General features: G+C 43.1%; 1 protein-coding gene across 1 annotated transcript in view; it reads right to left on the bottom strand.

Moving 5' to 3' along the window:
* Positions 1–26,790, bottom strand: part of llgl1 (LLGL scribble cell polarity complex component 1) — a 59,124-nt gene extending 32,334 nt beyond the window's left edge. Inside the window, exons 1-2 of the mRNA XM_033645127.2 lie at positions 26,436–26,790; positions 20,731–20,828 (exon numbers count right to left, since the gene is read on the bottom strand). Of these exons, the coding sequence (XP_033501018.2) occupies positions 20,731–20,828; positions 26,436–26,516 (179 nt within the window). The 5' untranslated portion in view covers positions 26,517–26,790. The remainder of the gene's footprint in view (positions 1–20,730; positions 20,829–26,435) is intronic.
* Between the last annotated feature and the right edge of the window lie 829 nt (positions 26,791–27,619).

The following is a 27,619-nucleotide window of genomic DNA, read 5'->3' as shown; positions in this document are numbered from 1 at the left end:
TTACATAAGCCTGTAGGAATGTGGATTAAATATGCAGAAAAATAAGAGGAAATCAGGGGGAGTTTTCGTGTTTGTATATGACTGTGTGAAGAGCTGCTCTTCTGTATTCCACCACCGTTGTTTTATAATATCTACTTTCATTTTTTACAAGCAATATTATAACTACATGTATTTCATTTCCTTCTCTTTTCATTTCTACTCATATGTTTACTCCACTGGTGCAGGTCCTTTCTACTCCCATAATGCTCAGGAAGAATTGTATACAAATCCTCTTCTCTTCCTCTTTATTCCTCCTCTCAACCTCTGTGGGATACCCAAAAATCAGTGTGGGATTACTCACTCCCCACATCCTTTAACCCTCTCTTTCCACTGCTTTCTAACAGCTCTCTTGTTGGACGAAAGGTTACTACAATGGTTTACTTTTCCCTAACCATCTTTCCCATCTCTACCCAAAACCACTCGTTTTCCCCCCGGGAGCCTGGTGGAGTTTTAATACCAACATTCCTCCACTGTCTCCTCCTCAGCTCCTTCACTTCTTGGTAACTCTCTTCCTTTAACTCCTCTCCACTCCAATTATCAGGTTCAGAGAAACCTACCTGCCCTCCTCTTCCTTCTCCTGACTTAAATCCCTCTATTCTCGTTCCCTCCCTGTCTTAATACCCCAGAGGCCCAGCTGAGCTGTTATACTAGCATTCCTTCGGTGTTGTCACTTCCTGTCCCCGGTTGTATTCGCTGCAACAACACGTGCCTCAGACAGCTGGAGGTAGAGGTGTGAGAGGAACATTCAGTCATGGGTCATGAACCTCACGGGTCATGAACTGCCAGTCCAGACAAGGAGAGAGGCGGAGAGACTGACAGAGTTCAAGTGAAAGACGAGTCAAGCGAAGCACGACTGATGAAAAACATCCAGTATTCTGCTCCCTTAAAGGGACAGTCTGAGATTTTGGGTTACTGGCTTTCTTGCAGAGATACAGATACAGAGATTGATATCACTCTGATATTTGGACGTTAGATATGAAGCTACAGCTAGACACCAATTATTCTATCTTAGCACTAAGACTGAAATCAGGGGGAAATAGCTGTTCTGGTTTTCTCCAAAGGTTTCAAATTCCACCGAGCAGCACCTCTAAGGCTCACTAATTAACACATTACATCATGTCTAATTCGTACAAAAACCAAAGAGTAAAAATGACAGGGGTCAATGCTGTGTTCTATTTACCTCTGAAGTCTGAGGTCAGAGCTGGGGACAACGTAACACCCGAGGAAGTCTCTATATACAGACTCTACATTCAGTGAATGTAGAGTCTGTAGGCAAACCCCGGAGATCTTGCCTCCGGAAAAAGAGCGGAAGAGCCCTGGTTTCCGGTTGTAGGCTGTTTGTAGTCCGCGTGATATTGACCAATCACATTTGAGCCGGCTGCAGTTGTTGCCTGGTTAAACGGTCCGTGCAGTGAACTAATGAGGCGGAACATAATTGGCGTCACTGCAAACTCTGAATCCATTGCAATGGTTCAGCATATTTACTTATATATAAACGGAAGTCGGAAACAGAAATTCGCCAAAAAATCTGGGGTCTGCCCCCAGAGGCTGTATCGCCGTCTGCCGGAAGTCAGACGCTGAATACAGCCGATGGGTTCCAAGAATGCACCCAAGGTGACCGGGTTTCAGACTAGTAATACAAGTTGTTGTTCGCAATACCACTTCCAGCCAGGCTAGCCACTGTTACAAATACCAGTTGATAACAACACATTACGCTGTTTTGCCCATACAAACACCGTAGCAACATGTCCACAGATAGAAGTTGCACAGTCCTGTGTGTATGATCGTTTTATAAGACCCAAATAAGACAGAAATGTTACTCAACAGTATATTACTGTAGCTTTCGCTGCCGCACAGAGCAGGCATATCAGGGTTGGTTAGGTTCCTCCAACTTTCTGGGGTCGACGTCAATAAAGGCATGCAGTCGCAAGAGGTTCCCACTGCTGAATCACACAGGATCAGTCAAGTCCTCTACAAAGGCGTGTCTCAAGCCCATCGTAGACAGGAAGTTCCAGACGTAAAAGCGAATTCGGGGCATTACAGTTGAAATTTTTGATTGGAAAATGGGAAATTCCGATTTCCGAGTGCAAAATGAACACACTGTTATTGCCCGACAATTTATTGGTCGGGCGCAGTGACTTCCAGAAGACTCCAATGGTTGCTTGGCAACCTCAGAGTGTCGCACACTTTTAATTCGAAAGTCTGCATCTCTATCAAACAGCAGCAGCAGCAGTTTGGCGACAGATGGCGAGCAGCCAAGAGAAAGTTATTTACTCAGACATAACGTTACCTGCCTGGACAGGAAATCACATCATAGCAGACTTTGTAATATTGGCGAGTATCAACAATACAAACAATACAAACACCATGCAACATGTCCACAGATAGAAGTTGGACAGTACCCTGTACATGACTGTTTCAATGAGACACAAATAAGACAGAAATGCTAATAAACAGTATACTATTACAGCTTTCACTACTCTTGATGCGCAGAGCAAGCATACTGGATTTTGAGGTCGGGGTTGTTGAGGTTCTTCTGACTTTCCGAGACAGAAATCTGACTTCAGGGGCGTTCTAGTTGAAACTTCTTACTTTAGTCTCGGAAATTCCGACTTCCCAGTGCAAAACTGAACACACCATTCCTGCCCGACAATTTATTGATTGGGCACAGTGACTTCCAGAAGACTCCAATGGCTGCCTGGCAACCTCAAGGTGTTGACAAGACTCAGGAAGTTACTGCACCTGGCCAAGAAATGGCCCAGCATTCAATCATCCCTGTCATCTAACTGTCAGCAAGACAGCAAATACACAGACTTCTCCAAATTTCAAACTATTGCTTCGTAAAACCAAAGGGCAAATGTTGAAGTAAGAGTGAAGCTGCAAAATGTGTCAGACAGCTGTTATAAAGAGATGAGTCTGCAAAGTTTGACAAAGTGAGGAAAAATAACTCTATACTGGAAAGATGATGAAAAACCTGAGGAATGGGGAGACAGTAAAAACCGAAATGAGGTAAGTTGCACTGCTGTCCTCTGAAATTAGAAGCAAAAAAACTGACAGGAAAGCAAGTGAATGGAGAAAATCAGAGTTCCACAGCTGTGTGAAAAAGATCAGAGGGACTGAACACAGATGGACAGCAGTGGTTCTTGTGTGTATTAAAGCTATGTAACGGTGACCGCAGCTCATTCATCACAAATCTATACAGAGTCTCACACGAGTTTAAGCTGACCGTGCAAGTGCAAGGAAAGCTGTCAGTGCATGGAAAAAAGGGCCATTAATGACTATTTAAGCATGTGTCAGAGGCCTGACACTTGGCTGCTCTGTCACACCTCTTACAGGAATCACACCACGACCATCTCCAATTTCGAACTCTGTCAATTCACACAACCCCAAATAAATACATCTGACAGGCTGCAGAACAAAGCAGGGCAGAGGCGGTTACTGCTATAAGGAGGGAAGAGGAAATCTGTATGATCAAGACAACTAGCTAAAACTCAACAACCGTAGCGCATGATTCACAGATCTCTCTCACACACACACTTCCTGGTCATGGTGATGTCAGAGGACAGCTGGTGGAGGGATTCCCGGTGATGATGTCATCACCTCCTCACAGGGGACAGCTGTAGATGGAGTCCCTCTTGCTGTAACCTCATTATAAATGTGTGTATGTGTATGTCTGTGTGTGTCCTCTGAATTAAGCTCCCTCCCCCCATGGGACCTGCTCACTGGCCAATATTTCAAGCCCCCCATTGTTGTGGACAGAAAATAAATGTGTAAATGTGTCACCCTTCCTTCCTCCCTCTGAAACCGAGCGGCTCCTGTGTTAAATAAACAGATACACTAACTTAGCTAGTATGTGTAAATAAGTGAAATTCACAGGAGCACACACACATGCTTGTACAGCACACAAGTATTAGGATTCATCCTCTGGGAACAATAAATATCCATAGCAGATTTTCTTTAAGTATCACAATTAGATTTCCCTTGTCAGCAGAAGATCCGGAAAAAAACGTTAGCCAGGGGAAGTTCTTGTCTGATAGTGGCAGTCGTAGGTACACAAGACTTATGCCTCATCTCCACTGCATGGTTTGGCTCGACTTGACTCAACTCACTTCAGGTACCAGGTCAGTTTCTCTACTTCATTTTCTGCTTCAGACAGTACCCCCTCAGTGTAGGCAGGATTCTCAGCTGATAGAAGTAGCGTTGCCACATGAAACTGCTGTGACATCATCTTCAACATGACACACATCCATCCTTTCATCAGCAACCAAGCGGGCAGCCAATTCTTAAAGTAAATAAAAACTTTGTTGATGACGGTAGCTAGGCTATTTAGAAATATCCGGCTTGTGCTCATGATGTTTTGGTGGCCAATGAGAAGCCAGTTTCCCTTTTGTAAGTTAATACGAGACAGAATAATAAGATGATCCTATTGAAGGTCCAGTGTGCAGGATTTAGGGGAATATATTGGCAGAATTGAAATATAATATAATAAGTATGTTTCTTGAGAGCAGTGCTTCCCAACTGGTCCAGCCAGGCGACCCAGATTTCTCCTTAGTCATTAGTTTAAGGTCCACACGGTTAAATATATTGAGCGCCATACTTGCATTTGGCCATGTCATCGAGCTAGTTGTCTGTCTCTGATTAGTAGCTGTCAATGAGTCACTCACTCTACAGCAGGATACTGCACTTCAAAATAAAACCTTTGTATCAGAAATTCAGTGTACTTCTTTGCAAGTCACTTGCAGTCCATTCAGAATGGACCCACAACCCACTTCTGGACCGTGACCCACCAGTTGGGAACCACTGTTTTGGAGTATAATCACCTTAAAATTAGAAGCCTATTTTTGTTACCTTAGAATGAGCCGTTTATCGCCATGTTGTACCGCCATATTTCAACAGTAGCCCAGAATGGACGAACTCAACACTGGCTCCAGATAGGGCCATTTGTGTTTTTGCACATTCATGTTTTTGCATTGGCCAACGTAGGTAGAAGCCTATCTGCAACAGGCAGCATCAGGGTTACACTGGTTTTAACTGGTTTAAATCACTAGTTCAATTTGTTTTTGAAAGAAGAAGACCTCTGCAGATAATTTGGATCACGGTAAAAACCTCCTGAACATCTGGATCAGAAAAAGATCCAGGACACATTAGGTTATTAAAGAAAATAGGGTGAGCACACTCCAGCATGTCTTGGTGAACCCCCATGCCAAACAGCGTCAGAGATACACTGATTTGTAAAGTGAAACTGCTTTATTCTGTGTTTTTACTGGTTTAAATCATCTGTTCCGTTTGTTTTGGAGAGGAGGAGACCTCTGCCGATCATTTGGCTGCCAGTGAGAACCTCCTGAACAATGAACAGTGAAGAAAATCTAGCCAGGAGACCTTTCTATGCTGGTTGCAATCTGCAATTCACTGCTAGACACCACCAACTCCTCCTAAATCTTACACACTTCACCTTTGACATATTTGTTAAACATAATTCAGAAACATCTTACTTTGGTAATGACATTACGAGCCAAGCAAGGTGAGACGTTTGTCTGTTGCACCAAAGAAGACAAATTGAAGTTTTACCAGATGATGGAGAGTGAGGAGGTGTCAGGAGATCAAAGTTATTGGAATTCATCCTGACGGGGACGAGGATATGCACACTAAATTTCACCCCATTCAGTAGTTGTTGAGTCATTTCAGTCTGGATCAAAGTGGCGGACCATCCGACATTACCGTCCGTAAAGCCATGCCGCTAGAGTGACTCAAAACTCACCAACACCCCTATTTATTTTAAATCTGTAATTGCCAGTTCCCTTCATCGACCCCTTCTGATTACACTTCTGATAAACATCAAGCACTGATTGCCATTTCAAAACATGTCACATCACCAGATCTGCTTGAATGTAAGATATGTGGATAAAAAACAGAAATCTAAGATGAAAGGAGCTGCTGCAAATTCTTAGGATGCTTCGCCAAGAACATCAGAGGCTTCTTCCACAGTTCCAACACACACACGAATACACACACAGACGCACACAAGGCTGTAACACCAAAGGATAGAGGCAGTCAGGTCGATGCTCTGTAAAGAACTGGAAACACTGACTCAAAGCAAAGTAATTCAAAGGCTTCCTAATTTCAATCTGGAAACGAAAATTGAAAGCATTAATAAAATGAACCACAGAAACTCATAAAAGCAGCGACACAAGCGACAAGGACAAACTCAGAGATGTGCATAAATGGACTCTGGTGATGCAGTAATGAAATAAATGTTCAGGGCGTTCCTTGGAAAGTTCAGAAAAAAAGATTTCACCATGGGAGACTTAAATCTTTGAGCAACCTGTTGAATGACAAGCTGGTTTATCAGAGCTGAACTGTGCGAGGAAACCATGTAGCGTAACATGCAAAGATTTGTTACATTGCTCACCAGAGGACCCTGAAATGAACACAATGGAGGCCTACAGTAACTCATAATCTCTGAATCACTGTCTCTTTCTCTAACACACACACACACACACACACACACACACACACAAGTGCGATTGCTCGGTGATGCAGAGAGCGAGCGTTAGCAAGGATAAAGCGATTTCACGGTCTGAATACAGACAAACAGAGGGCATTGTCCTCCATGGCGGACACACAGACAACAGCCAGCACACCCTCCAACACACACACACACACACGACAGAAGATTGGGATGGACAGGAAGTAAGGACGGATCACTAGATCCAAGGATGAATGTACGAGTTGACCACACACAGAAAGAGACTTCGACAATCCACTCCAGAGAAAGAGTCAGAAAACTTTTTTGAGTCAATCTTCAGACGACACAAGTTAAACTGGTTTTGGTTGGTTTTTTTAAAGCTTTGAACGTCTTAAGAATCGTCTGCAAGCATTTTCTCAAACTCCCTTTCTTCCCTGCACACATAGCAACACACACACACACACACACAATCACTAACTCCTAAGATGTCTGGCAAAAGGCCGTCTACAACAAGACAAGCCAAACAACTCCACCCACCCACTAGAGAAACAATCCCCTCTCATTTGCATCCTCACCCTCAACTAGTACCTCTCCACCCCCCACATTTCCCGTTCTGTCCCACTCGCTCTGCGCACGCTCCCCCCAACAACAAGACAGATGATTTCACTGTCACAACGTGTAAGGAAAGTGAGACTCACATAGGGGAAAAACAGAGCACCGCTCTATCACTACCTGTACTGCCTCTACCTATCACAAGACTATCTACCACTGTGAGTACTGTCCACTGGAAATTTAACAAACTGACAGAAGGAATCACAGAAAATAGGTGACTGGTTTTAAAAGCAACAGAAGAAGTGCTCCCATAAAATTGGTCCTGATCCCAATCTGGGAGGTACAAGATCATTTTCTGGCAGAATGTCGGGCCAAGGAAAGCCCCACGCCTTGTTGGACCGTGAACGACTGTTGAGCAACTTTAATGGGCCAACTGATGGCCAGTTAGTTCCACATCTAGGTCAAGCTGCTCATAGAACCATTTTGCTAACTAGTTTAAGCTTTTATCAAAGTCTACAGTTGTTTTTTGTGCAGACATTCATGGTCCCATCCACCCATCCACCCATCCATCCATCATTTTCATCCACTTATCCGTGGACAGGTCGCAGGAGTAGCAGGCCAAGCAAAGCACCCTACACATCCCTCTCCACAGCAACGCTTTCCAGCTCCTCCTGGGTGACCCCAAAGTGTTCCCAGGCCAGATGAGATATGTAATCCCTCCAGCGTGTTCTGCCCCGGGGCCTCCTACCAGTGGGACATGCCTTTAACAGGAAGCACCCACGCCGAACTACCTAAACTGACCACTTTTGACGCGAAGGAGCAGCGGCTCTACTCCGATCTCCCTCTGGATGTCCAAGCTCAATACCCTATCTCTAAGGCTGAGCCCAGCCACCCCACGGAGGAAACTCACTTTGGCCACTTGTATCAACAATCACATTCTCTCAGTGACTACCCAGAGCTCATGACCGTAGGTGTGGGTTGGGACATAAATGGACCAGTAAATTGAAAGCTTCGACTTCCAGCTCAGCTCCCTTTTCACCACGATGGTCCGGCACAGCGCCCGTATCACTGCAGACCGACACTGCCAAACCACTGATCCATGTCACACTCCATTTTACCGTAATTTGTGAACAAGACTCCGGGATACTTGAACTCTCTCTCACTCTACTGCAACCCTCCCTCACGATGACTTGTAATCACTTTGGTTGATCTATTAAGTTTTAAGTACTGCCATCAGGTCAAAATTAGAATTAAAAATTTGTTCATTTGCACCTAAACCAAATAAAAGAAATGTGCTCAGACATGTTTTGCTATTATTTCTGGCCAAAAGTAAAAGTTCATTGATCTTTAAAATATGTACTTGCATTGTTATGCTATCTTATTGTTATATCAGTGGCATAAGATGATCTTAAAATAACAATAATATAGTTTGTCGCAGTTAGGGTTGCAGTGGTACACTGTGAAAGCCTTTATATCCATTGTCTTGTGTGGCGATCAGCAGTGATGTGGTGGTTCACTTTTACACTGTGATCTGTAGCCTATAGTTCGGCTTTAGCTTCTAACTATCTTTGTCTTTTTAACCTGTTGTTGCTGCTGAGTCAGTTTGACATCCTGGATATATCCTTCAAACACAGACTGTAGACCCCTCTGTCTGCTTCTCTCTGGAATCACTCTTTCATTTCTCCAAACATATGATAATATTTCTTCAGGGAGTGCAGTTAGTTACAGTGTGGACTCCATGCTTACTCTGACAGCTTGTTGGACCATCACAAAGGGGCGGGGCTTAGTGAAAGGTCAATTATCATAAAGTAGTTTAAACTGAGGCACTGACTCAGCTGATGTGATGTGAGGGTTTGCAGCACTGAAACTTGTTTTCGGCCTATTATTAGTAGTAGTACAAATACCACACTACCACTACCATTACTATCTATACTCGACTTCTTTTTCCTTCAGTTTCTTTCACTTTAATTCGGTCACCCATTCCTACTAAATCAGCCCCTCAGGGATGGATTGTTTTTACACAGCTTTGATCTGTCAGTTCATGTAAGTGTTTTCTGTTTTGTTCCTCGGCTCTACCATTCAACAGCCTCTCCACTCTGTCAGACATGGGGAGACCACACACCCTTTATCCTTACAGACAGACCCCCCTCCAACTTGTTGCCAACTGGATGGACATGTGTGTGTGTGTGTCTATGTGTGTGTGCGCCCATTAATCTGTGAGTGTGTATACATGTAGGTGTGGGGGTGATGGGGCCAGCAGAGACCAAAGACAGAGGAAGGAGGAGGGTGAGGAAGGGGCTTTTAAAGGCCCTGCCATTCTTCAGGAATATTAATGAGGAACAAGTTCTAGTCAGGGAGCAGAAAAACAGACAGATAGAGAGATGGTGGACCAAAGACCAAGACCAAAAATAGTGAGATAGAAAGTTATGACCAAGTTAGTAGAGAGTGGGCAGTGTGTGGGTGATAAGATAACAAGGGAGGAGGAGGGGAAGGATGGGAGGAATGTTTAAGGCTGAATCAGAGTCTGTATCTTCAGAAAGTTACCAAACAATTACATATTGGCGTATTGATTACTTTCACGCAAACAGCCAAAAAGAACTAAGGTTACATAACATGTGAGATGTTTTGTAGTATTTCTTTCTACAAATTAAGCTCCAGTACAAACCACAGTCTGTGCAGCTGAGCATGGAAACAAATTAATGTGACTGGGTTCAAATAAAAAGCTTGAAATTGTTAGGGAAAGAGCAGGAAACGCTGTGGCTGCCTACAGCACAATCGAAAGGGAATTGTGTGACACAAAGACGCACATGGGGAATTCACTGTTTTCACCACAAACTACAAAAATTTGTTGACTTCGAGGATGGATAAACAATTTAAGATTAAGCTAAAGCAGCTGTCAGAGCCAGATTCTCAGGCCAGGAACTCTGTGAAGGAACTCAGGAAGTGAAACGATGACTTTAAATTCCGCTCATTCATCATTCAGTGTTACTGTATATGTGTCCCTGCTGTGACATTGCAAAAGTCCATGACTCATAGTGCGAAAGTACAGATTTCCTAAGATAATCGGATGTGAACAAAATCAAACTGCAACACTGTGACATCAGCCAACAGAGCTGGCTGCTACCTCCAAAATCAGGGCTCCAGACTAACTCCTCCACTAGTATCCTTAATGCTACCAACTTTCTCAGAAGGTTGCACCAGCACATGATTTGGTCACTCCCTTCTTCCATTCTATCAGATTGGTTACTAGAGTTGCCCCCTGATAGTCGACCAAATGTTAGTCCACCAGAAACGTAATTAGTCGGCAAGATTTCATTGGTCGCTTGGTCGCAGACCTCTATTAGGAGCTGCGCCTTGTCAAAATGAATCTAAACCTATATGACTGGACCATGTGGGAATTTAATTTGAAAGGACGGACACAGGAAGAGGCCACGCTCAGCAGTCAGACAGGAGTCAGGTTACAAACCAGAAACAGATATCGTTCCCTTCTTCTGTAAATATTCAGCCTGATAAATACGGAAAAGTTGATCATGTTAGTGCAGGGCTACCCAGAGCTTTACACCTGTCCCACAGACAATAGGCCTACACACTTATAAACAGCTCCTGGAAGAAGATCAGCTCTGCACTCAGGATTTCAGGTAAATAGGCTGTACGATGATTGACTCAACCTGCTGCCGCGCTCTTGAAAGCTGACACACAAAAGGCACAAGAGTAGCACCATGTGTACAGCCTCTAATTTCCAGGGCTGGTACCTGCGGTTATTCCACAGGCTAGTTAATAACATGTCGGGCAGGAAATCCAAAGTGTGGGATCATTTTGAGAAGGTGAAGGACGAACCCAAGGTGATATGTAAACTCATCTTCATTGGTCGACTACAAACATGACGTATCATCTGAAACATGGAAGTAGCTACATGCCCATTAGCCCACAGCGTCATTAACAGGCAGCTCGCTCAGTGTGTGACGTACACAGTGTTAACAATGTTACTGATACTATTCTTTCTCACACCTTCAACTCAAACCATTGTGTTGCCCCATCCATTAATAATAAATTTATATCGTAAACATGCGGGCTACTAATGGCCCTAAATGATTGACCACTGGTCAACTAGGAAAAATTCTTAGTCGGGTGCAGCCCTATTGGTCACACATCATGAGCTAGAGCCCATCAAAAGTGACAGCTGCTGTGCCACAGACATGCCAAGAGACAGGCACTAATGCTCCAGTGAGGCAACAGAATGGTGTGTTGAACATTAGACAGCAGATAATGATTATGGTGTAATATCATCACAATCTTTTACAATGATATTGCGGAAACACCCAGCGTTTCCACTGGTAACATTCTGCCGTTTGTCTGACAGTAGTGAATGGGTGTAACTTCAGTTGTGTTAGTATGAGAACTGCAAGTAAAGGAAGAGGTATGAGTGCAGTGCAGTGAAGATACAGACATTTCTTACACAAGACTTATATAATGCAGACCTGCCAATGCGCATTTAACCTGCATTTGACCCATTTATGAGTCAGCTGTGGGCGGCACGGTGGTGTGGTGGTTAGCACTGTCGCCTCACAGCAAGAGGGTTGCCGGTTCAATCCCGGGTGTGGGAGCTTCGTTTCAACTGAACTGTGCGGAGTTTGCATGTTCTCCCCATGTCAGCATGGTTTCTCTCCGGGCACTCCGGCTTCCTCCCACAGTCCAAAGACATGCAGGTTAATTGGTGACTCTAAATTGTCCGTAGGTGTAAATGTGAGTGTGAATGGTTGTCTGTCTCTATGTGTCAGCGATAGTCTGGCGACCTGTCCAGGGTGTACCCTGCCTCTTGCCCGATGTCAGCTGGGATAGGCTCCAGCCCCCCCGCGACCCTCAAGAGCATGAAGCGGTTAGAAGATGAATGAATGAATGAGTTAGCTGTTTGCAAATGTAGAGCCTTCAGTCTGCATCATGCACTCACATGAATGTGACCACATGAAATTTTAACTCATAAAAGACAGTCAGAGCCCTGAATATGTAACGAAATACAGATTCAGACAAAATATGGGTTGATACATGATTTCATCGTAACTATATACATTGACTGTGGTGAATGTGCTTTATCGGGATAATCGTGAATATCATGTCCCGCATCGTTGGTGCCATTTTAAAAGTTTTATGCTGATTTTATGATGATTATCTGCATAATTATGTGAGACGTAATCATTTTGGCCACGATAACTGTGACATTAAAGACGGACAAATGCATTCAAGCATTTGCAACTTGTCAGAAGATAAGATCAGATGTATCAGTCGAAAACAGGCTGGTCACTCAGCTGGTGTGACCAACAGGATGTCAGACAGACAGAGAGAGAGCTGACAGCTGGAGCACAAACACACTGATCAAAGCTCTGCTGTTTGTGTGCCTGTGCCTGTGCGTGTGCGTGTGCGTGTGTCAATATTAGCTCGTCCTCTGCCTGCTGAATTGCCAATACCGAGGCTTCATGGTCACAAAGTTTCAGCGTGACTCAGCACATACTGGACTCTCCAGATAAAGTTATAAAGCTCATAGTTTCATACTGTTTTATGAGTGTGTGTGTGTGTGTGTGTGTGTGTGTGTACTGTACTGTCTTAAAGTAGTATTTTCTGACCTTTTAACCCACAACTGATGCATTTCTACCAACAAACTCTGGTGTCTGACGTGCTGAGCTGCAGACTTTTAATGCCCTCAAGTCTGCAAGCACTCCTCATCCCCAGCAACTGCACTGGTCGTCTTGGAAACCAATTCAAAAGCTTCCTTTATTAAGACTAGACTCAGCAACAAAGCTCTTACTCACCCAATCCACACGCACACGCACACACACACACACACACACACACACACACACACAGAGGGAGGGTTAACCCAGGGCAGCGCAACATGCATTCTTCGACAGGAGACAGACTCCTCAAGATCGCCCCACCACCCCCACACATGATCTTTCTCGACATACACACATATACAAAAAACTCCGCACCACATTGTCCCCCCTTCCCTCTGCTGAGCCCCAGTCTGTGGTCGAAGCAGAAACTCTCAGGGCGTAATATGACTCTGCCTTTATAAACACGCAGGGAGCAAGAGACCGAGAGAAAAGAGAAAAGAACAAGTGAGAAACTCCAGCGAGATCCTGAAAGAGAGCACATGTGAACGAGAGGAGAGGAGGAACGATCGCGCCAGGACGGAGAACACAAGTTCAAACTCATTTTGCAGTTTTCAAATCTTTCTGTGCGACTGAGCAAATAAACTCTGCGTCTATTGGATCAAACTTTCTCTGCAGCTTTTGTCTCTCACTACTCCTCAACACACACTGTACGCTGCTCAGGCGTCGGTGAGAATCAAACCACACATCTGGCACCAATGCTGGAAGTGTGTGTGTGTGTGTGTGTGTGTGTGTGTGTGTGTGTGTGTGTACCACAGTACTAGCAGGTATGCTGGCGAGCACGTCCAGGTCAAACTCAAGTCAGTGAGGCTGTGAGATTATCAGGGAATGCGAACACACACAAAAACATACGTAGTGAAAATGAAGGCTTCGTTTCAACTGAACCTGGTCCTCAGAACAACAAGTTTAAAGTTTGTTACAGTCTATTACCCACTGTAGCCCTGGCGTTAGAGCTGAAAAGATCAGTCGATCAACAGGAAAACAATCTGTAACTAGTTTGATAATTAAATAAACATTTCAGCTATTTTTTTAAAAAAGTATTTCCAGCAGAAACACCAGTAACACTCTGTGGTTGCTTCCCTTCAAATGTGAGGATCTGCTGCTTCTTTTAAAGTGAATATCTTTGGGTTTTGGACTGTTGTTCAAACAAGACAAGCAATTTGAAAGAGTAGCGTTGTGTGGTAAGAAATTGTAATGGGCTTTTCTGACCTTCTATAGACCTATGATTTATCTGCATGCATTCATCTGGTGTCAGAATAATCCCAAAAACTGATTCCCAACTGAGAGACTTCACATGAACACCCCCTCAAGTCAGAAAAACAACTCAGAAAGCCTTCAAAAACGTTGGTACCTGCTGACCTTGACCTAATATATGCAGTAACCTTAGGAACAAAAGTAAATGTTTCATTCATAGTAAGAAACTTTTAGTTACTTCAGGTATTGCATATTATTTTTTTGCTGTTACTGAATATCTGAATGATCTGTGTGTTCATTTCATGATTTATTTGGCTCCGCCCACACAAATAGTTGGACTGAGACTGGACTGTTGCCAAGCAACACAACAATATCCCTGCACACTAGCTTGCTACTCTGTGTAATTCTGCATGCAACCATAGGCCAACTACTTTGCATCATGTAGGTTACATTTGTGTTGGTATTTATTTTGTGACTAGTGAAATAACTCAGTTGACAGTCACCTTGGAGGCATAAGTATGATGCCAAGGAGTAAACAGCTTAGGGGCCGTACTCATGTTGTGTTTGTTGCGCCCTCAAATTCATTGTTTTCAATGTAGATGCAAGGCAGGCAGGCTCAAACAGCAGAGCGACGCGCATTCCTGGGTGCCTATTTTTCAGGGCACGACAACTGTGCACTGAGATAAACAGAGTACAACTTCTGAAACACAGCAGCATGCACCGCATGTCATGTAACAAGGACCAACCCATCACAGCTGACAGATATCTTTCCCTTTATCCATAAATATTAGTTTGTGGTAAATATGGAGTAGAAGTTGATGTAGGCCTACACACATGTACACAGCGCCTGGAAGAAGATCAGCTCTGCACTCAGGATGTCAGGTAAATAGGCAATGATACGATGCTTGTTAAGGTTACTTAGCAACCTCAGACACAACCTACCGCTGTGCTCTTAAAAGCTGGCACAGAAAAGGCACTAGAGTAGCATCTGATCTTGCATTTTCGAGGAGGTTAAATCATGTGTACGGCCTCTTAATCAGTATGTTGCTTCATCTTCTGATGTCACATGAACATGCCTGGAGATTTGCAGTGAGGGATCCAGGCTTCTTTCCTTCCCTTCATCCTTTACTGACGACCATTCATAATTTAACTCACGGGTTTGTTATGAGTTTGACCCTTAATGTTGGCTAATTAACGATTAACATAATGAACGGCTCAGATCGTCCGGAAAAGCAGAGTGAAAAATACCACATAGACCAACCGTCACATCGCTAAACAACAACAACAGCCGTGGAGGAGAAATTAATACTGAACCCAAACAGACGGGCGGGTCCTTCCTCTCTCCCTACGTCCTTCAGCCTTCCCTTCATCAAGAGCAGGGGTCCCATTTATAACCAATGCATACCCACCCAACGAGGCCTGAGAGACACTTCCCACGCAAAAGTTGTGATCAATCAAAACAAACTTGAGGTGAGAAACTTTGACCCATGCTTACGAAACTTTGGAGACAGGAAACTGGCGACACAGATGGTGAGGCGGAGGCCTGATTGTAAGAACTGTCAAATATTTTTTGCCGTACACCATATTTGGCTTTTGTCCGTACATACATTTTTAGTACTTATCCTACACATTGTTTTATAAATGAGTCCCCAAGTGTTCTACCGTGTGCCGACATTTTTTCTTCCATGGATACTAAATGTCATAGCAACCAGATGCTACCAAAGCGTTTCATCTGAAAAAACACTACGTCCCTTATTGCACCTCATTGCTCCTCTGTGTTCTGCACTTGTTTGCTATACACTGTGTCATCTTTGACTTTTAAAAAGCAACAATATACTGATTAATAGCTTCACAATAAAGCTTTTACACAAAGCACTAAAATCAGGATGAATGAAGTAATTTGAAAAAACAACAAAAACAAAAGGCAGTAATATCGTGCTGTTGATCTACCCTTAATCACCACAGGGGAAATTCCTTCACCACAACAGTTCTGCTCAAACTGTTCGATCTGAATGACTTTAGAGGCCTGAAGAGGTGAAAATTATCCAGTATTTTTTAGAGCCTAAACCGCTCATCTGATGCAATGAATGTGTGAAACAAGATCCTCTTGTACTTTTTCTTTTGTTAACTTTCCAGATATTCTCTGCGGGCACACATGCAGACTTTCCAGAAATTCCAACGGCAGCTGGGACCTTGTTAAAAAGCAGGATGACTCGTCTGAGCTTTGCAGCATCGCTCATGTTGTTAGAGTAGGTATAGCCGTGCAGTGGAGTTATTTTTCCTCCTCTTCCATCTCTTTTACACTCCCTTGTCTCCGCTGCCTCTGTTTATCTCCATCTCCCCCCTCCTCCATCTCTCCCACCCTCCATCCATCCATCTCCCTCTGGGGTGCAAGTGCCTGGTACCACCAGTCTCCCTCTCTTAAAGCTGCATCTCAAAGAGTTGATTCTCCGATCTGATGCATCAGCATATAACACACAACCACAGCAAGACTCCCTACACACATTGATAAATGCCTACTGATTAAATAGCCATACACAGTTGCTCTAAACATACATTAATATTCAAACACTGACAAGTTTGTCCGTAAATCCTGTTACATGCTCTCCACTCCAGCTTGTCCACACCAATGAAAACGCGAGACAAACATGAAACACGTGAGGCAAGCATGCAAAACAAACACTTAACATGTGCTCTAAAACACGTCATTATCTGAAAGACAATGGTGCTTGAGAAGGAAAGGAAGAAGAGGGAAACTCAACTCTAAACAAACAACATCAAAGCAGCAGACTGACGTCCGCCTGTGATTAACTAAACAACCGTCATGGTGATCATGACAGAGCTGGCCGCCGTGGAGAGATAAGCGTGATCAACAACATGTCACAGAGTCGTGTCATGTGGACAGTGCATGAGCATCCGAGCTGCTGGAATTTCTGACACAACTGACACGCTATGCCAAATTATGGTTCTGCTGCAATCCATCTCACGAGCCAAACCGACACTCATTTCCAGTCCAGCTTTACTCAATCTTCCATCTTCTTCTGTGTTGCTCAAACAGTCAAACGGCCGGGGTTGGGGGGTTAGATTCCCGCTGACCGCAAGCTCAGAAATGCATTTATGGTATTCTGGGTCTGAAAACATCTGCCAAACAGCGTATGTAATGATGTTGTTGTTGTTTTGTTTCTCGGCCTTGGTCTCATTTTCATAGTTTTGGCTAACAGTCCTATTGACTAGGATAACATTATACTCACATTTTACTCACTCAAGTTGATCACAGTAATATGGAGGCAGCACACCAGGGCAGGAATACAAGCAGTCAGATGATCTAACAGGTGGTAAACAAACCCTCAATTCTGACCATATTATCTTAGACTACTTACACTGACAGAGAGTGCACCTGAGATGTCAATTCCACAGAGAAACTGTGTGTTCACACAACTTCAGTATGCACCACGAGTCAGTGTTTGGGTAATCATTTTAGATTCTGCCTTCACTTTCTTTTTGGAATAAGTAAAACTGAGGGTTTGTTTTTGTCTTCTGGAAATTACCCTAAATCCCCAGATATTAGACATTCAGCTAGTCAGAGAAATGCTACTGTAACCCAAAAGAATAATGGCGACAACTATCAAAATGAGGCCCAGATTGTAAAAAAAAAAAAAAAAATTGAATAAACTTTCCTCTAATACTGTTAGTTTAAGAGGGGATAAAGTCCTTCGTAAGATATGGCCAGAACTTTAGTTTGTAATGTTCAAAAAATGAACTACCACTATGAAAGGAGTGGAGAGACATAACAGTTTTGACTCTATTTACATCTATTGTATGTATTGTGTTGCAGAGATATCTACTGAATTTAGCATGCTAACCAGCTAGCCCCGACTGATCCCGTCTTGTAATACCCTTTGTACCTCGGGACGTTATTGCGAGTCACTGGGTACATTTACATGCACACCAATCTTCCATTATTATTCCGGATTTGATGCGGGTCATGTAAACAGCATATTCAGTTTGGATATTACAGAATGACGCATTTTACGCATTTAGTCATCTGGGATGTGCCGGTTTTAGGAGCAGTGTTTAGACATGTATACAAGGCATTCAGAATATGGGTCTCAAATGGGTCAGACTGCATTTTCAGCTCTGTACGTTATCATGGTTACATCAAACATAGTCTCTATATACAGACTCTACATTCAGTGAATGTAGAGTCTGTACGCAAACCCCGGAGATCTTGCCTCCGGAAGAAGAGCGAAGAGCCCTGGTTTCCGGTTGTAGGCTGTTCTTAGTCCGCGTGATATTGACCAATCACGTTTGAGCTGGCTGCAGTTGTTGCCAGGTTAAATGGTCCGTGCGGTGAACTAACGAGGCGGAACATAATTGGCGTCACTGCAAACTCTGAATCCATCGCAATGGTTCAGCATATTTACTTATATATAAACGGAAGTTGGAAACGGAAATTCTGAGTTGCTGTGAGGGTCAAAGGACAGAAGGATGTCGTATGCTGTAAGGCTCTCTGAGGCTCACTGTGATTTGTAACATTGGACTTTACAGATCGAATTGATATTGAAATTGAAGTTAATATTTGTACAGCCCTTTGAGGCATGCTTTGTGATTAGGATACAATGAACTTTAACTTGACTCTTCTGTACAGCACCTGGAGTTCCCTTTAGGTATGAAATGTGCTATATAAATGCCTTTCCCTTCCCTTCCCTCGCCATATTGTGATGTGATAAACGACATTGGAGTATGCACGGCTGTATATCAAGGGAAATATTAGTGGAATATTCATTTTAATTAGCCATGTTAACAGCTTAGTAGGAATACTGTTTTTTTGGGAATGAACACAATATTTTGTGAATGTTAACATATTCAGTACAGCATCCAGTCTGCCCTCAGTCCAACATGAGCGGACAAAGAAGCAGAGCTACAGCCCGCGGCTCGCAGCAAAGTAAACACAAAGGCTACACTACTACATTTTCATTTTAAATCATAACTTTTTATAACACTTGGCAGGCGACCATCATCAACATCCCAACCACCTGCTCCTGGCAAGCGGCAAAGAGAAGAAGTGATATAAAAAGAAGCAAAGCAAGTGTAAACATTGGTGTGGCTTCCACAACTGGCGAGTAAAGAGACGAGGTTTGATGCTGAACTCGCTGTGTTTGTTTTAGACAGGTACATAACATCTAATCTTGGGATTTAGCGAAATGCATCTTCTGTGCAACTAATGATGAGACAACCTGTCCCGGAAAACTTTACAGATGGCGTCCATATACGGTTTTGTAGATGGTGTTCTCTTGCTAAAACTGAGCTAAGCTACAGGCCAACGCCACACATGAAGATTATAAGATAGCAGTGTTTCTTGTCCTGCTGTTAGTAGTTGGCTTTATTTTTAATAACTGATAATTATGAAGCTCAGCGTAAGTTCAATCGGGAAGACTTTCTTTATGCTATATCTATTCTCAATTCTCTCTCAAATCAACTCCCACCCATCAGATGACTACGGGTGTTCCCTCTCCCAGTTTTATCCAATCAAACTTTGCCATGATCTCCTTTAGTCATTCATGTTGCTGCTGCCAAACTTTAACTCTGTTCTCCTCTCTGCTGCTGTCAGCTGTCATCTTAGGCAGAATCGTCACCCCCTTCTCCTCCAGTCACCTTATCCAGAGCCCACAACCAGCTCATCAAATGCCCACTCTTCTTTACATCCAGATCACCTCCCTCTTCATCTCACCACCACCAGTGTCTAGACTCCTTAGGGGGGGTCCCTAATCTACTACATCTTTACCACCCTCCTGGAATAGATGACATCATGATGGGGTCTAATCACATGATAAATGTTCTTTTCGTCTCTCCTGATGGAAGTAAATTTAGAGCACCAGTAAAATGCTTCCCCCCATTTCCTTCGAGCATGTGGCCTGGCACCTCATGTTGCATCTTTAAGTGGTGCAGACAGTGCAACTTCCCTCGGAGACAGACAGCACACACAGCAATACCCTGCTCTGCTAAACCGGTGTTATATAAACAGCTCTGCTGCAGATATATCTGATCAGTATTTCCTCATCATTTATAGCACTGTGAGAGTAAGAAAACCAACAGCAGTGTAACAAATAGCAGCACAGACCATAACTTACACTCAAATAGCCACAAAAAGCTAAAAATACTGTGGATCCTCTACGTAGACATGGGGTTGTTCAAATGACAGTAGTTTAAAGAATCAGGAGGACAACTCCTACAACTGCAAGACATAAAATCTTACACTAAACAACATGACATTTAAAAGCGTGGCTGATGACTTCAGTTACCCTCAAATGTAGAGCGGAAGACAGCTCAGCAGCTGCACTACAGAGCTGATGTACAGATAAACAGAGCAGCACTTCAAAGATGACAAAACTGACAAAACTGGAAGAAAAACAGTCTCTGTACTCTACCAGTCGCTGATCAGGGGCTTTCTTAGATAGTGTTTTGTCCTGTTAGTTGTAGCTGGCTGGCTTTTGGGACGTATATTCAGCTGTGACGATAGAACCTAAAAATAACACATCATCACCATACATTTGTACATTTTTTTTTTTACAAATTTAATGAGCTTGTGGACATGTGGACTGGCTGATTGAGCTGCAGTATTCTTAGCTTTAATTATATGGAAATTCAGACAATTTACTGATTTAAAAATGACCATATTAGTTCACTTGGCTCAGTAAAAGATTCATAAATCTGACAATTTCGAAAATTGAGTTCATCACCCAGCCTTACTGTGACTGAATGTCCCCAAAAAGCTTCTGTTAGATGCATGACCTCAATAATAATGAAGGATACACTTTAATGGCTCCTGACTTTGTCCCGATGGCCATAAGTTTCAGCTTGGGGTCAAAGGCCAAAGCACTGGGCTGATGAGGGAACCCATGCTCCACAGTCTAAAAGAGAAACACAGAACAGACATTAACAGATGACAGACGAAAGAAGACAATAAAAACTCTGACTTAATTATTTTTGCTTCTTTTTAAACACCCTGCTGTCTGTGAGCGTGCGTGCATGTGTTTGCCTGTCAGACTGTGCAGTCAGTGCGGCGTCTAAAAGGGAGGGCTCCCTTAATAAAGTTAGAGGAAAGTTCTTAAAAAAGCACTGAGGGCAGCAGCGCTGCTTTATTACGATGCTTTGCAGACTATGTTAAATGGGATTAACATAAATTCACAGTTTTTCCTTCTGCCCGTGTCAGGAGAGGGCGAGACAGCTGGGAAAGCATTTAGATCCACAGAGAAACAACTAACAGAAACTTTAGAACAATACCTTAACTAACTTTAAAAGAGGTTCAGGCCAGGACCCCTGAGCGGCTCCGTGTCCAAAAACATTTGGAAATGAGGTCTTTAGCGTGGAAATCAGATATGAGGTAAAACATTAACTCTTTGTTTCTTTAAATTGCCGCTCTGATCACACAAACACACGCAGACAGAGAGACATCAAAGTAACACTCCTGTTGAGAGACCACCTCTGTGATAGTTGTGGCAGCTGGTGCCAAACCTTAAAGTGTGTGTGTGAATGTGTGTGCGTTGTCACGGCACAGCAAACAGTTCAAGGACTTTAGACCCGATGCACCATTCAACCAATCTGAGTTTACTCATATTCTCTGAATGTACTTCCATGTGGCACTGCAGCGATTAGTTATCAAAAGAAAATTAATTGCCAGCTACTTTGATAGTCAAATAATGTTTTCAGCGATTTTTTCAAAGCAAAAATGCCACAGATTTGCTTGTTCCAGTTCCTGAAATGTGATAAAAAATCTGCAGTTTTTGTCATGTATGATAGTAAATGAACAGTGTTTGGGTTTTGGTCTGTTTGTCTGACAAAATAAGCAATACTGATATTTTACTATGAGCTCTGGGAGGCTCTGATGGGCAGACTAAACCTACACATAATCCAGAAAATAAGTCACAGATGGAAGAAGAATGGAAGTAACTGTTAGCTGCAGCCCAACTTTAAGGTCTATAAAACCCTGTTTCCACCGAGCAGTACGGTGTGGTTCAGTTCAGTTTGGTACACTTTTTTCCTGTTTCCACTGTGAAAAGTTGTGGATGGTACCAATAGAGCCGTTCTGTGCCGTCTCCATTTGTGATCCCCCCTCTGTTGGGGTACATAGCACACAGATCTGGTACTAAAAGGTGGAGCTGTGAACACTGCAGTCTGTTGATTGGTCACTCTGCTCAGAGATGTGGCTGGTTTTATAACCACTGTGTGACAACAACCCAACCCACATGAAAGGCTAATGTTTGGGGTGGAAACGCTAGGGTCTAGGTACCATGTCTGAAGGGTTACTTTTAGTCCAAAGGCACCATACCGTGAGTATATAGGTGATATACTGTAGGTGGTGGTGGAAATGGGGCTTAAGTCTACACTAGTGCTGTCATGATACTGGAATTTCTAACTTCAATACAATGCCTTGAAAAATATTGAAAAATATTGATATTTGATAACATCTAACTTTTTTCCTTGGTCAGTAGCAGAGAACAGCAGAATACATAACCATTACTAATCAATATTGTGGATAATGAGTATTGGAGCAGTTTCAAGTATTCAGAGTACATTTGTATCGATATATTAATATGTTTTGACAACACTAGTTTGCAGCCACCCTGAGAAGATTGATTCTGTTGTCACCAACTTCTATTAGTGTTGTCTCTCACCACTTTATCACCTCTCTCTAGGGCTGGGTGGTATGACAAAATTTTCATATCACGGTTTTAAGAAAAAATCATATCAGTTTCACGGTATTTCACAGTATTTTGCTCAGGTTCGGCCAACTTGACATGCTGCTGTGTTGTGCTGGCCTATTCAAGTACCGGAATTTGTTATTTACCTGACAACGCCTGAACACAACACACGCTCCGCTCCATTCATTTGGACTCCACTGACTGCGTATGGAAGCAACACGTAGAGAAGCCAGCGGGGTTGTTTACTGTTTGCGGAGCCGAGAGGCTGCATGTAGGCTGCATGAAATGTTAAAGCATTTTCCACCTAAGTTATTACATATATTTGAGTTATCTACAAGTTTACTGTACTGTTTGTCATCTACTCGATTTCAAATGTCTGCCACAGACATTTACACAATGTCACGGATAAACATGGGTAAATGCATGAAAAAAAATCATCACATATCACCTCTGATAATGGTTTATTCATTTAAAAACACATTGTGCTCGTTTAGCACACGCTAAACGACGTGTCGCCCAGTGGAGCCCGGCCATAACTGTCTCGGACTCGGGATGGGTCGTCTTCGGTCAGGAAAATGCGGTCCGAGCCATGCTCTAGTGTGCTCACCTGTGTGTACGCTTTGTGTGTGTGTGTGGGTGTGGGTGTGTGTGCGCGTATCGGGGCGAAACTCCACTGTGTGCGATATAGAGGGCAGAGGAGAATTGTAAACGGCGGTGTGCCGCTGCTAGTTGCATATAGGGGAAACACTGCTCTTTTTGGTATGAGGTCTTCTGGGCCATCGTGTACAGTTACTGTGCTTTCAGGACTCTCTCCGGCAGCCATTCTCGCCTCTAAACTTTTCTACGCTCTCACTCTCACCCGCTCAAGCGTGCCTGTGGTGTGCAGCGGTGAAATGGGTCCCTGCTGAAACACTTTCCGACCGCGTACGTTCCGGGCGTTGTTTGGGCTATTCACCGGTATGGCGGTATATGAAAAATTCATATCATAACGAAAATAAATACTGGTTTTCGGTACAAACCGGTATACCGCCCAGCCCTACCTCTCTCTGCAGCAAGACATCCCAATGTGAGGCAACTTTTCAGAAAAAAAAAAAGACACACACACACACACACACACACACACACACACACAAGTATACATCTAGGCTGCACAATGAAATACAATTAACTTAATCTGGAATCGGTAACTTTCCATGCAAATTTGCCATTTGCAATGTCAAACAACTGAAATCATGGAAAGCCCACTGATGGTTCAAACGATCTGACACAACACTCGGGAAATGTCTTTCCTGGCATTTATGCGACTGTGATGTCTCATTATGACACATAATGAGACATAACACTCATGCTACTCAGAGAACAGGGGTTATGCAAGTAACCTCAAGTTCTGAATGCCTCACTGGCACTGTTACCAAGAACAAGTGTAACCCTAAAAGATGATTAACATTTGTCAGGAACTCTTTCTCACAGAACAATTTTTTCATCAAAGAAATAATAGAGTCATTCGATAAGATACTGACGCATTCAAACTTTGTACTCAACCACATCAAGTTTTATGTTTCAACGAGTCACAATATCAAGCCTTCACAAGGGACAATGGCATACCCAGAACTTTTTCATAGGGGTGACCAGATAGGGCCACTAAAAATCTTGTAGTGACACACCAAAACCAAAAGTCATTCCTGAATTTCAAGAATTCTATTGTGCTATAAGCTAGTTGAAAACTATATAGTTATGAGAGTTAAGGAGTCGCATACTGATTTACTTTGTGTTCTTATTTTACAGTTAATGTTAGCAATTAACTGATGTGTATGGACCAATACTGGTACAGTTAACATTTTGAGTTCGTCAACAATCCTGTTTTAATGTGTTATGTAGATGTAGACATACTAAGTGATTCCTCGCTAGTTGTCTTTTTCCTTAAAACGACATGCAACGAAAACGAAATGCATTGATTGAGAGGGAGAAACATTTATTGGGAACAAGTCTACTCAAATAAAAACAAATAATATCAGTAATAATAAAAAAGGGAGACACAGAGGCCTTTGATAAGTTTTGCGTATTTTTTGGAGGAGATGGCTGTGGCACCCCCTGGCTACCCCTTGGGGCCACAACTGGTCAGGATTTTTGTCTGAATTTTTGTTTGTTTGGGGTTTTTTTGTTTTGTTTTTTGGGGTGACGTTTCGGCCTTTGGGCCTTGAAGAACGCCCAAAGGCCGAAGCGTCATCAAAATAAAAGAAAGCATATGGAGCCAGAGTGCGAGACACTTGTTTTCTACAATCAGGTCTGCTGCCAGTGATCAGCACCTCATAATAATTCTTGGTGTGCATTACTTGTATGTTTTATATATTGTTTTGGGTCTAACATGATTGTTTTAAAGAGAGACACCCTGCAGTTCCTCTTGTGATGTTGTGTCTACATGTGTCCTTATCCAAACAGCACGTCAAACAAACTCAATTTGAGTCCTGGAAGCGCACTGACCCACACATTTTTTCAGTTTTATCAAGACTCAGGCTGTAGATTTGGGCCACGAAGCAAGGTGATAAAGAAAAATCATTTTTTTTATGATTTAGAAATAACAATCATTGACTGATATTTAGTTTGCTAATCACTTTACCAACATCATGTAGCACTACATTTTCTTCAAATATATGCCAAACATTCCTAATTCATCTTGTTGAGTGGGGTTTATTTTGTCATGTCACCCCACTGTTCATGATAAATTAAAGCTTTCAACATCCAAAACTTTGGACAGCCCCTCTCTGGCACCCCCTGCTCTGCTTTTTGAGTGACACACACTGTGCAGACCAACAGCGGCCTCACCTAACCTGAGTTCAAGGCCACAGCAATGCCAGAGGGGGTTATCTTTGCACTGTAGTCTAAATATAAAGTGCAGACCCTGTTGGTAAGGTGCAGGTCATCCAAAAAGATTACGTGCAGTTGATTTGCACAATTATCAAACAGTCCACGGACTTCAACCTACTTTTAGGCTCCCACCACTTTAGCAACAGTGGCCGGGGTGACAATTGGCAGCTTACTGGAAGTGGAGCTGCTAAATAAATCCTGGCACCAACTGGTGAGGAGGAGAGGAGGGCTGATAACTCCTCAGGAAGCTGAGGTTTACTGTACACAAACTGGTGTAGGTCCATATGGATGTGATGCCAGGGTAGCGTGAAATCTGACACTCATGGTTTCACCCACAGACCCTCAAACACTGAAACAAGAAGAGCGCTGCAAAACAACGCTGCGAGCTTTTACACAGTGTTGTGGTGAAGGGGCAGAAGAGTTAACCCTGTCACCACACTGACAGCCATCTTGATCAATATCTTAATGAAATATGGGTCACAGCACTCAAGAGAGGCATCAAACTGCTGCAGCACAACTCTAATCTTGTTATAGTGGAGCCTGATAATCCCTATCACTGAGATAATCAGCTGTTGGTGGTTAATTACAGTGATGTTAGGTCTGCACAGATAAGTTTCCCCAGTTCTTGGTGCTTTAAACGCGGGCCTCGTTTGGGTGAGAGCCAATTAACACGCCGTGAAAACAACTGAACCCCCTGAACGAACACACACACACACACACACACACACACACACACACATCAACAAAGAGTCCAGGCTGCACTGAAACCATCAGCAGCAGTTTACAGCTAATTTCTGCTCCTAGCTGGAGACAGAGGCAGAGAGGGGGGAATGCTGCAGAGTGCTCGGATCAACCCTGGTCCCGTGTGGAGATAGGTAGTTTAGGGGAGCAGGAGAAGAGGAGAGAAGAGGAGGAAACCCTCACTCACTCCCCTCCGTCCCGTTACTTTACCTTGTTGAAGGCGAAGAGCTCCTGTTTTATCTTCTCCCTCTGCGGGTCGGTGCCCTGCCGACGAAACCTAAACTTCATCATCTTGAAGCCGGGCGGAGGGCGGGCGGGACTGCGGGGGGACGGAGAGGAAAACACGGAGATAACAACCCCGGGGTTCTCGGCGCGGCGGCGGGCGGGCGGGAGAGGCGGTGCGGCGCAGTCGGACGATGCTAAGCTAGCTAACCGACTAGCCCATACAGGCTGAAAGCGGGGCTGCGACGCTGTTCCTGCTGCTGCGGGCTGCGGCTCTCCTCCCTCCTTCTCCCTCCTGGTGCTGTTTAGGTCGCGGTGGGTTTGACCACAGCCCCCTCCTCTTCCCGGTTCACACGGACCCCGTTGTTGTTGACCAATGAGGGCGAAGAAATCTGCGAGCAATTACCCAGAAACGCCCACACAGCCAAGTACTCTGGAGGGGGGCGCTCGGTTTGTAGCACAGCAAGCACCGGATACACGTCCCACATACATCAGTCACTACAAGGCGTTAAACGGTCTGTACGTTATGTAAAATTAAACTATCAAGCAGTAAATAGCGAGTAATGTTTAAAAACAATGCAACTGAACCTGTTAACCTTTCATAGTGAGGGATGTTCATATTTTAAGACTCTAATTAATCTTTTAAAATAATGTTAATGTAGGGTTGTTTTCTATGGAAGTTAATTTCTGCCACTGAAAGAAAAAATATCCCCATGGTAAGTTATAATTATGAGATAAAAACAGTCGAATTTATGAGATAAAAAGTCAAAATTATGATATAAGCAGTCATAATTATGTGATAAAGAGTCAGAATTATGAGATAAAAGTTGAAATTCTGATACAAAAAGTCATAATTATAAGGTAAAAAGTCCTAATGGTTATAAAAAAAAGTTGAAATTATGTGATAAAATGTCATAATTATGAGATTTAAAAGTCAAAATGATGAGATAAAGTCAGAAATGTGAGATAAAAGTCGAAATTATGAGATAAAAAGTCATAAAATAAAAAAATAAGATTATGAGATTAAAAAGTCAAAATTATATGATAATCAAAATGATGAAATAAAGTCATAATTATAAGATAAAAAGTCAAAATGATGAGATAAAAATGTGAAATTATGAGATAGAGGTCAAAATTATGAGGTAAAAGGCCATGAGATAAAAAAGTTAATG

The sequence above is a fragment of the Epinephelus lanceolatus genome, chromosome 18 (genome assembly GCF_041903045.1).
Source record: "Epinephelus lanceolatus isolate andai-2023 chromosome 18, ASM4190304v1, whole genome shotgun sequence".
NCBI classification, from domain to species: domain Eukaryota; kingdom Metazoa; phylum Chordata; class Actinopteri; order Perciformes; family Serranidae; genus Epinephelus; species Epinephelus lanceolatus.
Note: the sequence above shows the minus strand (reverse complement) of the source record. Positions and strands in the feature narration are given on the sequence as shown.